The sequence below is a fragment of the Etheostoma cragini genome, chromosome 12, assembly GCF_013103735.1.
Source record: "Etheostoma cragini isolate CJK2018 chromosome 12, CSU_Ecrag_1.0, whole genome shotgun sequence".
Taxonomy (NCBI): Eukaryota; Metazoa; Chordata; class Actinopteri; order Perciformes; family Percidae; genus Etheostoma; species Etheostoma cragini.
In genome coordinates, this window is record NC_048418.1 from 23,428,360 (window position 1) to 23,440,066 (window position 11,707).

At 39.7% G+C, this 11,707-nt stretch overlaps 1 protein-coding gene across 1 annotated transcript in view; it reads right to left on the reverse strand.

The window, feature by feature from the left end:
- LOC117954387 (myomegalin-like) overlaps positions 1 to 10,647 on the reverse strand; it is a 42,611-nt gene extending 31,964 nt beyond the window's left edge. Inside the window, 4 exon segments of the mRNA XM_034888143.1 lie at positions 4,743 to 4,853; positions 8,970 to 9,037; positions 9,136 to 9,182; positions 10,421 to 10,647. Coding sequence (XP_034744034.1) covers positions 4,743 to 4,853; positions 8,970 to 9,037; positions 9,136 to 9,182; positions 10,421 to 10,470 — 276 coding nt within the window. The 5' untranslated portion in view covers positions 10,471 to 10,647.
- Between the last annotated feature and the right edge of the window lie 1,060 nt (positions 10,648 to 11,707).

Sequence of the window (11,707 nt, forward strand, 5' to 3'; positions counted from 1 at the left end):
GCATGCCCAGAATGCTCGTGAACACACCTCCCTGTAGGACCAGCACGCCCAGAATGCTCCTGAACACACCTCCCTGTAGGACCAGCACGCCCAGAATGCTCCTGAACACACCTCCCTGTAGGACCAGCATGCCCAGAATGCTCCTGAACACACCTCCCTGTAGGACCAGCACGCCCAGAATGCTCCTGAACACACCTGAACTTTGCATTTAAACCCAGTTTTGTATTGGAGTTTGTAACATTCCAAAATCCTATACTAAAATGCATAACGGGTCCAAATATTGGTTATCGGTTTTGATATCGGCCTTGAAAACACAATATTGGTCAATCCCTAAAAAGGAACGCGTATTCCTGTGTGTATGTGTGTGCGTGTCAACAAGTTGGCTTACAGTAAGAGAGACATTTTCCCATCTTGCAGCAGCTCTATATATAGACACCCATCACAGTGCACCTGCTATTCTGGCCCCTCTTGGCCGGCTTCCCCCTTAGCAACAGATCCCCTAATAACCGAACTGTGCAAGAGGAGGGACACGGCTGCACTTCAAAACACAGACAGAACTGTCAATCATAAACCAAACACACCTGCAAGACTGTTACTGATTGCCTAGTGACAGATATGATAATATACTCTTAATTCATTTTTTAATGATGATATATTTGATACTAAACCAATTACATGCTCTAGTACTGTAGCATCACTTCATTTACATCAGTGAAAAACTGTGAAATGTGCTTTTTTCAGATGCTAATTATGTAACTAACAATTATGTTGATGATTTGATTAATCCGCAGATCATTTTCTTTATGAATCGATTATTAGTTTGTCTACAAAATGATACAAAATATAAAAACATATTTAGTTTACTAAGCCACAAGATTGAGAAACCGGAACTGGGGAATATTAGGGATTTTCAAAGTAATCATAAGTAGTTGCTATTTCATTTTCTCTCGACCCAATTATTGACTAATCGCTATAAGCGCCATATTCAATTACAATTCATATCAAATCAATCTCTATATTTTACAGTGTATTAATGAACTGCCATGAGTTTAAAGGTTCTGTTTGTAACAAATCACATGGTGAAGAGACACATACAATCACACACAAGCGTGCGTTAGGATGCATGAGTTGTGTCATATGGACACTACATGAATACATAAATCAGTGCACTCAGGCCTGCTCTATAAATAAAGTCTCTGGAGCTCTGAGAGAGATCACTATGTGCCCAGGTCAGGACCACTACACCGACTCTGTACTGTATTACACTGAAATGCTGTGGAGAGAAGAACAGTGACACTCATGACACTCAATGAGCAACTCAGGTCAGATAACAACCACGGAAAACAAATATTTAGTCTCCAATAAAACAGTGATTAAACCTAAATAATCATTCAGCCACACCGAGTGAGTGATTGTGAAGCACAAGGATTAAATCCAGTCGGTTTAAGTGGGATGACTTCACTCAATCCCTGCTGGTATGCATTAATTGTAGAGGATAAGTGGCGGGACGCTCAGCTCAGTTGGTTTCTTTCCATATCAAAGCGTTGTTGATGATCATAAGGGATTTGGAATAAGAGCAGAAAGTAAGAGGCGGGTATTGAATGCCCACTGACAAACAGACAACAGCTGAACAGGGTCACCTTATCATAGGTACGCACGGGGATGCAGAGGGATTCATACGCTTAGAAACAACAGAGTGCATAGAGCTACAGATCTACCCACATGCATTAAAATCACACACACACAGAGGAAGAGGAATGACAAATGTTGCCAATTTTAGGACTATAATATTAAATTATAGGACTTTTTGTGTCTTTGTGTGTCTATGATTAATTTGTTAATTGTTCAATAAAGACATTGCAAAGTAGAAATCAAAAAACAACAAAAATATTTCAAGTCCAAAACCCAAAGTTATGCAATTTATATAGATAAAGAACAGAGAGAATCAGGAAACCCTGACATTTGAGAAGCTAGAGATAATAAGCTACAAGATAATGTTAGATATTTTTGATTAATCTCCAGCTCTGTGTCATCTCCGTGTGGGCAGTGTGAACATAGGGCTGCACGATAATGGCCAAAATGATAATCAGGATTATTTTCTATCTAATATTGAGAGCATGATAATTTACCACGATTATTCACTGTTGTTAGGGAAAGATTTGTATTGCACTTTCACATGCACTGTGAATAAACAGAGCACTCCGGCTAATGTATACATATTTGCATCGACATAAGACTTAAAATAAGATTCATCTTAACCTGAATTCAGCGCATCTCCTAGAAGCAAAATATGAATTTGTACCGAAGCTTTCACCCAAAATTAAATCAACAGAGGACTGTGTTCATTTTAATGTTGTGATACATTACTGCTAATTAACAAAATTGATGAATCAAAGTAAGACTTTGAATAACTGGTCACTGGAGGGGGGGCTGGTGCACAAATCTCTAAGGAGTGGCTTGTCACTAGTGTAAATGGAAATAGCATCTCCATCTTAAAGGACAGCCCACCTTAAGTGAGCCTGTTAAGCTAACCCCATTCACTTTAATCAGCTGTTGGCAAGCAAGACACAGAGTAGTTGTAGTATTTCTAAACACCTCACTTATTAACATTATTTTAGTAAGGTAAAAGGAGGCCAGAGACCATTGAGTTAGGGCTGAACGATATGGAGAAAAATCAATATTCGCGTTCAGTGTATATGACATACAGTTACCGTATATCAAAATATTTTTGACAAAATACCTTGATGTCAGTAGGGTTGACTTTGACTTTTTTCACTAAATATTTACACTATTTAATTTTTGATAAATAATCGTCATTAGTAATGTGTGGATAAAATGACACAGTAGGTAAAGGCAACTAAAAGCAGCTTGAACATTCTGGTCAGTTCAGAAAATGGCCTAATTTTACTGTAATTCTGCCTTTAAAAACATATCTAATGCCCTTTTTTGATTTGACAAATTCCAAAATCTAAGACAATGATAAAAATGATTAGTAAAAATAAATGATTTTGTTGTCAAAAATAAGCAAGTTAAAGCTTTAGCGCGTCACATTTTTATATTACAGTAATGTACGTCCGTTACATTCAAGCCAGTGTCAAATGAGATGATACAAAGCTAATTAAGACTATCAGCTCAACAAAACTGTGTATATCTCAGTATGGCTATGTTCACAAACTGGTGTCGTCTGGCGATTTTGGCGCACAAATTAAACCTGTTTGAGTCGTTAATTCACTCAGATCTTTAACCTCAGATCGCGTGACTCAGTTGGCTATGAGTGAACTACCGATCAAATCCAATCAGTCTGCTGTTTATTATTACAAACAACTAATCTGATTTAGTTATGAATTTGTTTTTTAACAAACCATGAAGGAATAATTATTGACCAATAAAAAGTTTAATTACAACTAATTCTGGGTTTATAGTGTATGGACAACAAAACTTTGGTTAAAAACCCAGCCCTGCCAATGGTTTACTATGGAGGGGAAATATAGTGGATTCTTAGATGCATCGCAATTCTCTCTAGAACAATTCAGTGCTTGATGCAGATAAGTTAATAATCGATTATGACTGAAAGAGGATAGGATAATTGACAACAACTTGGAGTTTAGACAAGAGTGCAGAAAAAACACAAAATTGGCCATTTTATATTTACATGATCTAATAAGACATACATAAAATGCTTAGGCAAAAACACATATAAGCTGTTCATCTACTTTATCACATTACATGTGACCACGTCATATTTCATGTTCTAAGAAGCCAATTCTCCACCTTTAAACATGACTAAGCCTCTGACATTGAAGATCACTGTGAGAGAAGGTGACTCAGCAAGTTTAAGGCTTACGCATGGAATGACTACACAAACATAAGTAGACAAAAAAAAATGACAATAAAACGTATGTGTGACAAATACCGCATATGTCAAAATCTAACAAACTCAGATTTATGTGTATTATGTTTTTAAATCACGCATGAAAATGTACATAATAAAATGGTTGCATTGACATAGAATCGAATGGTTGGCCTCTGAATCGGAATCAAATTGTGAGGTGCCCAGAGATTTCCCCCCCCCCTATGGCTTCCACACATGCTGTCATGATTTACCTTTTTTTTTATGTCTTATCATTGGCTTATTGCTGAAATTCTATCATAGGTTTTTAGATCTATAGATTTGTAGTGTAATCTAGTTTTATATATTTTAGCTGTGTGGTAAAACTAAATGTACACTGTCCCACTTAAGGGCATCAAGTCTTCACAAACCCTAGTGTGAGACAACAATGCACAGCAAAACCGAGGTCCGGCTGGAGAGACGTCAGAACAACCTGCATCACCCTGAGCAAAGAACTAGCTAATGTGTGTAGTCCCTTCCCAGGCCAGCGTTATCTAAAAACAGCTACTTGGTAAAACAAACACATGGCAGGTCAGATCACCTCAACTCATCAGTGGGACAGCTGGCTCAACAAACCAAGTGGAAGTGGCTAAATAAAGCAACTCTTCAGGAAAACATAGCTGTGTCCTGTCATTATAACAATCACCTGACTGATAAAGGCACAACATTGACTCTCGATGACCTACTCAGTGCCAAATCTCTCAAAATCAATGGTTTTTGATAATTTGGTTGTTAGTGGAACAACCCTTGGCCCCTAAAGAGCAGCTCCCCACACCACTTAGAGTCCCACTCATCACCAGTCAAACAGGTTTCTACTTATTTCCTCATGCTCGATGAGAGGTGCCCTACTCACCGTACGATAGACATCCTCACTGCTCTCCTCGTACTTCTGCTGTATTCTCTCCTCCAGGAAGTAGATGCGGAGCTTGAGGCTGAAGTTCTCCTTCTTCAGATCATTTAGGTGCTGTGACAAAGTACGGTAACCGTTAGACATGATGGTCAAAGAGCACCGTTATAGGTCAGAAATGAACAGTCGTCTTCGACCTCTCCGTATCATGGGGGAATACGGAGTCCATTTTAAAGGACAGAGACTGTCCCGGCGTGTCCATGTGTTAGAGTCCGGTAACCGTTAGACATGCTACCTCCTTCTCCAAAAGAGCATGATATCAAGATAAACAAATTATTTACAAAGTGGTATCCTAACAGGCCATTTAGATACCATCTACAAACACACACTCAAACTAATATACACACACACACACACTAGAGTCTATAGTGCAGAGGGCGACTCGGCCACCCGGCCGGTCAGAGGTGTAGCCATTTCAGCTCCATGGTGTGTTCTGGTCTGCTGGGGGGACGTGACAGGCGCTTATTTTACAGAAGGAGACATCCCTGGAATCCCAGACTGCCAGGGGAGATGGGTGGAAGGGGAGAAGAGGGGCGGAGGGAGGGTGTAGGGGGAGGTAAGAGGCTCATGGCTAACAGGCAGTTGTGATATAAAGGGAAATCTCACCCCACTGCAAAACAGGGAGCGCCAAAAGGAACAAACAAGTCCCTTTTTTGTCCTTTTTTTATTTTGTCTGCCTTCTTTGAGATGTATTGAAAAGAAATCAAATTTGTCCAACTTAACCACTTCCCTATCTGTTTGTGTGGAGGTTGATCCCCGTTAACAGAACAGCTGAAACTCTGTCCACACACCAGCCTGCATGTTATATAATCACAGCAGGGACTCACCTTTTAGTCTCTACCAAACAAGGGACATGGCAATCTTTGTACTAGTTTTCTGTTTTGCATATTTATTACTTTAACACACTCAGGGTGCTAATACACTTAACAAGTTCATCCAGCTAGGAAACACTTGATTACACAAGTGTTTCAAAGGGGAGACACTGTACAATTACATCCCACTTTGGGAGTTTTCACTAAGAGTTTTCACTCTTTTTTTCTTTCTGATAAATGAACACTGTGTAAATTAAAAAAAGTAAATGTACTCATTACGAAGTATGACATCTCTCAGTGTGATACTGTATACTTTGATTATTACAGACTCACTTTATAGTATTGCAATACATAATCTATTAAAAACAGATCTACTGGTTTGTATGTATTGCACCTTTATCTTCGAAACAACTAGTGTACCTGTCAAAGAAATGTAGTAGGCTACAGAAAAAAGTACATATTTTTGTAGATGCCTAAAGTAGCCTAATATACAATATAAATATTAAAGTTAAATAAAATTATCTCAAAATGTACTTATGTTATGGTACTTTCTACCACTGGCCTTAAATCTAAGTCAGACCAGACCCATATCATTAGAGTATTAATTAATAATTAATTGACGTTGTTTAAAGATTAACACAGAGTGAAAGGACACGGCTAATGTAAAAGGGGTGACAGTCAACACAAGAATTATTGCCCAACTAAACAGGGCTAACTGTACAAGGCCTCACTATGGCAATACTACATCCGTGGGGTATAGTGAACTGTTTGGTAGTAAAGATAAGATAAGATACTCCAGTCTCAATTAATTTGGTTTCAGGCAGTAGCAGCTAACAATTTTAGATAAAAAAGACCAAATATAAGAGAAAACAATTGACTGATAATAAACTGATCAATCGACTGTAACAATGCTACCAGCCCTACACTAGGACAGACAACGTTAGCAACTAGCTAAAACTAGCAAGTGAAGAACTAGCTAGCTAGCTTTAGATAGTTGCTAATGTTGTCTGTCCGAGTGTCGGGCAGGTAGCATTGTTACAGTGAGCTAAAAGCCCATATAGTTTTCTCAAAAGTTGGTGAAGACTCAAACAGAGCTAAAAGCAGAGTAAATATTGAACTTACGTTTGGTGGCAAGAAACATTAGTACAAATGTATGTTGCCTGGAAGCCAAAACCACTTAGTCATGGCTTCCATGAGGGATGATAACATGATGTCAGTGTTTTCTGCTGGTTTTGTGACCCCTGCCCAAACCCAACGAACGTAGCACTTAGAAAAGTCCCTAAGACACATAGATATATTGGTTCTGTTGCACTTCTTTTACTTTAGTTAGAAGCATAATGTTATTAAAGGGGATGAGTCAATGTTATCTGACATTTAAAAGGGAATGCACTTATCATATGTCTATGATAGTTATGCTAAAATCAGAAACTCCCCTAACCAGCATGGGAAGGCAGAGGGGCTGGTGGGACAGGTGATTCGAAAGAAAGTGAATGAAAAAGGAGAGCTGGGAGCCACAGTGGTATTAATAGGGAGGTGTCCTGAATCTTACAGAGCGGTGAATCCCTGCATGTCCCACAGTGAGATGAGTGAAAAGAAAGAAAATAACACAGGTTCCACTGAGCCCTTTTGTCTTGAAATCAAGTTTCAAGACAAATGTCCAATGCAAAGAGCATCAATATGTGACTGAGACATGCTACCAACACATGCATCTACATCATTGTTGAGTGGAAGTTGAGTGCATCCTATAAAACTGAATAAAAAGACCTAACATTTAATGAAAGTTAAATTTACTTTGATAGCGTCAAATGAAACCATCCATGTTATTTTGGGGCAATTTGGTTAATGCAAATCCAAAATTCTGATATGGAAACTTTAATAAGAGGTCAAATTTGACCTGAGGACAACAGCAGGGTTAAAGTGTCACATTACATATACACACATTCATAAATAATTCTGAGCTAAGATAGGACAGGCGCCAACCGTCTCCACACAATATTAGGGATGACATCATGTACAGTACATAGTGTGTGTTTTTAAACTCCACGTGGCGCAACTCACACACTGTCTTTTCAGCTCTCCATCAAAGACAAATACATAGGAGTGAATGTGTGTAAATGTGTGTGCGTGCAATATGTGTTTATAGCTGTGTAAAAGTGACACAACCAAGAATTTGCAGCCGTGTAAGCAACTCCAGCTTTCGTGACTTGTCTGTGACACCTCCCGTTTTAACAGGGTTAAAGTAGTGGCACCTCCAGAATAACTTTAAAGGACTATCAGTGGTGTTGACTTTTCAGTTACAGTTATAGTGCTCGACTTGCGTTTTTTGCTTTCCTTCAGATCTGGTTTGTGTCATGAGGTGCTGAGGTGTGTATTGCAGAAAAAGTGTGTTATCAATACAATACTGGGTCACACAGTCTGGGTATGTCTGAGGATAATCAGCCATACTTGTGTCAATTGTTTTACAAAAAGAAAAAAGCTGCAGATTCTGCTATTGGGTTAGTGTCACATTGCCAGACTATCTCCAAAGCACTGTGTCAGCGCTGGACAAATGGATGTGTGAGTTATCATTGTGGGATAGGGGAAAGTTCTGGCTTGTTTGTACTTCTTTAAACCAATCACAATTATTTGAAATAGATAGTGGAGATAGCACAAGAGGCGGAGAAATAGGCGGTCAATGGAAGGCTTTATCCCAAAAGTCCACATTTGATGAGTTAGACGACAATAGGGTACGCTGCAAGACTGGAAATGGACAATACATTCATAAAAAAGGGGGTTACTTGTGTGCTGCGTTTACCAGAAGAAACTATAGATTAAGAATACTTTAGGTTCTAGGAAAAGGCCCGTGTGTTATGTTTTCTTTGTCTGCGGATAAATTTGGGTCAGAAATGGTCTCCATGCTCATTACAACACCCTGCTGTCCAACATCAAAATATAGTATTTTTTACAATGCGACTGGTAGGCTTACACGGCCCAATAATAGTGCAGGATGAGGAATCCTAAAGTGGGCCATGCTGTACCCAGAGGAAGACTTTCACCACCATGAGGGTTCAGGGTGTTTTCCATCTGTGATCATCAGCTGCAGGTGTTCTCCTTTTCTATAGCTACAGCAGTTTAATAACAGAGCTTGGATATGAGCATGAATTATCTTTAATAGACATTACATGATTGAGTGATCTGATCTCATAGCGAAGATATAGCATCAAAGCAAATCAGTTCATTACTTCTTTAGGACCATGTGCAGCCACAAGATGGCACTGTAGCGTATTTGTATTGTTAAACCAAAGTATTGTTCATTATGCTGAAGGACAGGGACGTGTCACTCACATCAAGCTAAAGGACAATTTAAAATAGAGGCTCTCACCTGTTCAAACTGCTTGAGTGTGTGGAGCTGGAGAGGAGGAGAGTTGTCTGTTTCATCGCTACACAAATCTAAGCAGAGGAAAAACACATTTTTGGAATTAACAAACTATATGAGCAGTTTTTCACACAAGCATGATAGTTTTTTCAATAAGAGCTCGGCTATGTACCTGTCATGTGACCTGTGGTCTTGGATGAAGTTGGCTCTTCCACAGCACTGTCCAAAGACACAAAAAGCAGCATAGTCAACACACACACACACACACAATGTGTGAATATCGTACAAAGTAAGCTTTGTAATCCTGAAGAGCTCTTTCGGAAATTAAAAAAAAGCCATTACATCTTTTCACTGGAACAGCATGATCTCATTTGCACCTCTGTGGGGAATTGGGGTCTTTAGGGAGTCCCAGCAGGGGGGGAGTGGAGATGAGAGGAGCCACTGAGGGTCATGGGCTATACCACTACTGCATACAGGACTGAATACTGTCCATGCACGGCAGGCTACTTCCCCCTTCCAGTCTGTGTGTAAATTCCTCCGACAGCTGCTCCATCAGAAGACAGTTGGTTCATGCCATAGGTTTAAATGTTCACCAGGTGCAGGTGGATAAATAGTTTAAATGCTTCATGCATCATTGTGGTGGGCAGGGGATCAATGTAGCTACTGTTTTCTTCAGGAATGTGCAAATGTCAGTAGGATGGTCTAATTATAGTGTCAATGAGTATCCCTGTATGTAGGAGGGATCTGGTGGTGCATAACCTACATGCAACGCATGGCAAATTTGAACTGCTGGAGACTGCCATTACTCTGAATTTATTATAAAGAACTCTTATATGTTAATATATTTGATGCATAACCTGAGATGAGCCTGTCAAAATGGTATTGTTGTTTGGAAGCCATGCATTCAGTCATTTATGTCGTGCATGCTCGGTATCTCTAAATAAAGAAAGATAATAGTAGTTTATACTGGGCCTGCACAATTGGGCCCTTTAAATATTCTATACTGGATCGCAATGGAAGTTCATTTGTGCAAAGTAGGCCAAAATTAGCCTCCCACTCCTCCTCCCCTTATCCAAAATTTCATCAGAAATGTATAGTCCACTATAGTAAACAGGCCTATTAGGAGGGGGTGGGGGATACACACATCCAAAGTCAAAAATTGTATCGCCAGCAGCCTTAATAGCTTTATCCATCAATCCATAAAGGATGCAGATGGCTGCTGTGTATGATCCAGCCGCGGCCTTTATTACACCGAGGGGGTACGGCTGCTTTATGAAGACTGAAAACAGCCCCCATGATAAAAAATAAAACAGCATAATAACCCAAAGGGCTTTTGAATTCGCTCAATCCACGGTTTATATGCCCGCGGGTCGGGGTTTTGTTAAAGCCAATGCGCGCTGTGGTCTTCCGCTGCGGTGTTCCCCCCCCCGCACACAACCATCCAAACGCCGCCTCACCTCTCAGACTCTCCCCAGATTTGCTCCGGTGGCGACGAGCTCCAATCCATATAGCCTGCTCCTTCAGTCAACGGGCATCCATGCCGGTAAACCGCTGCCTTCAAAATCACCAGTCCATTATCCGTTTCAGGAGAAAACCCAACCACACAGGAACATGTCAACGTGTAGGCTAACGCGCGCGGTCGACGCACCGCACACCGCTTAGGTTTGGAGGGTGTGTGTGTGTGTGTGTGTGTGTGTGTGTGTGTGTGTGTGTGGATGCGCGCCCAGAGAAATGAAAGCAGAGCCCCCATCCCACAGAGCAGAGCCCCTGCTGTTCAACCAGCCCACCACCAGATGAGCTGAGAGGAAAGTAGTAAGGCTTTAAGGATAAAATCTTAAAAATAATGATATGAACCTGTCCTGATATACCACATAGCAGATTTTGACATTAATAAAACGACCACAGCCATGTTTTCAAGGCACCATTTAGCCTATAGCTGCAGTTTACAGTGAGATATAACAATAAGCAGTTATTATGCAGTCCTGCTCTGTAAACAGCACATGCATGCACTGACCTATTATATACTATATGTATGTATATTGTATATGTAGGGGCCATTTTTAGGTATAGACTGAATTTGTTAGAGTTCTCTGTCAAATGTTCCTTTTTATATGCATTCCCGTCTTAGGGATCCATTACAATTCTACTTGTCATTAGTTAAATACATTATTCAGATATATACAAATGATAAGTAACAATCCAGCCTGCATTGATGGAAGAAGTAGCTTTTCAGACGCAATACCACACTAGGCTACTCCATAATATGTCATGTATGTAAATCTTACTTATGCAAAATAGTACACAAAAAATAATTTCTGCTACTTTTGCTAATAAATAAATATGCTCATTAGGCAGCAAATTGGCCCCTCACAGACTTTTGTTATTATCATTAAATATGGATTGTACAATTATCAAATAGCCTATAAAGTAGGCTAGTAAAACCATACACAACATTTTACAAGTGCATCATTTAAAATCAGAACAGAACAGAAAAAGCCTTGTAGGTTGGAGATCATTTTAATCCTGTGATGTGATCTCTCCTCTAATTTCACATTTTAACAGAGGCATTGCAACATGCTTGGAAAACTGTTTCAACACTGGATACATCCTTCTCTGGGTTTTAGTTTTCAAAAACATAAGAACCATAATTCCGTTTTCAGGGCACATACTGAGACGTTAAACCGTTATGTATAGGCCTAAAGACAGCTCTGGTCTTACAGCACATAAGTGATGATGTTGCCTGA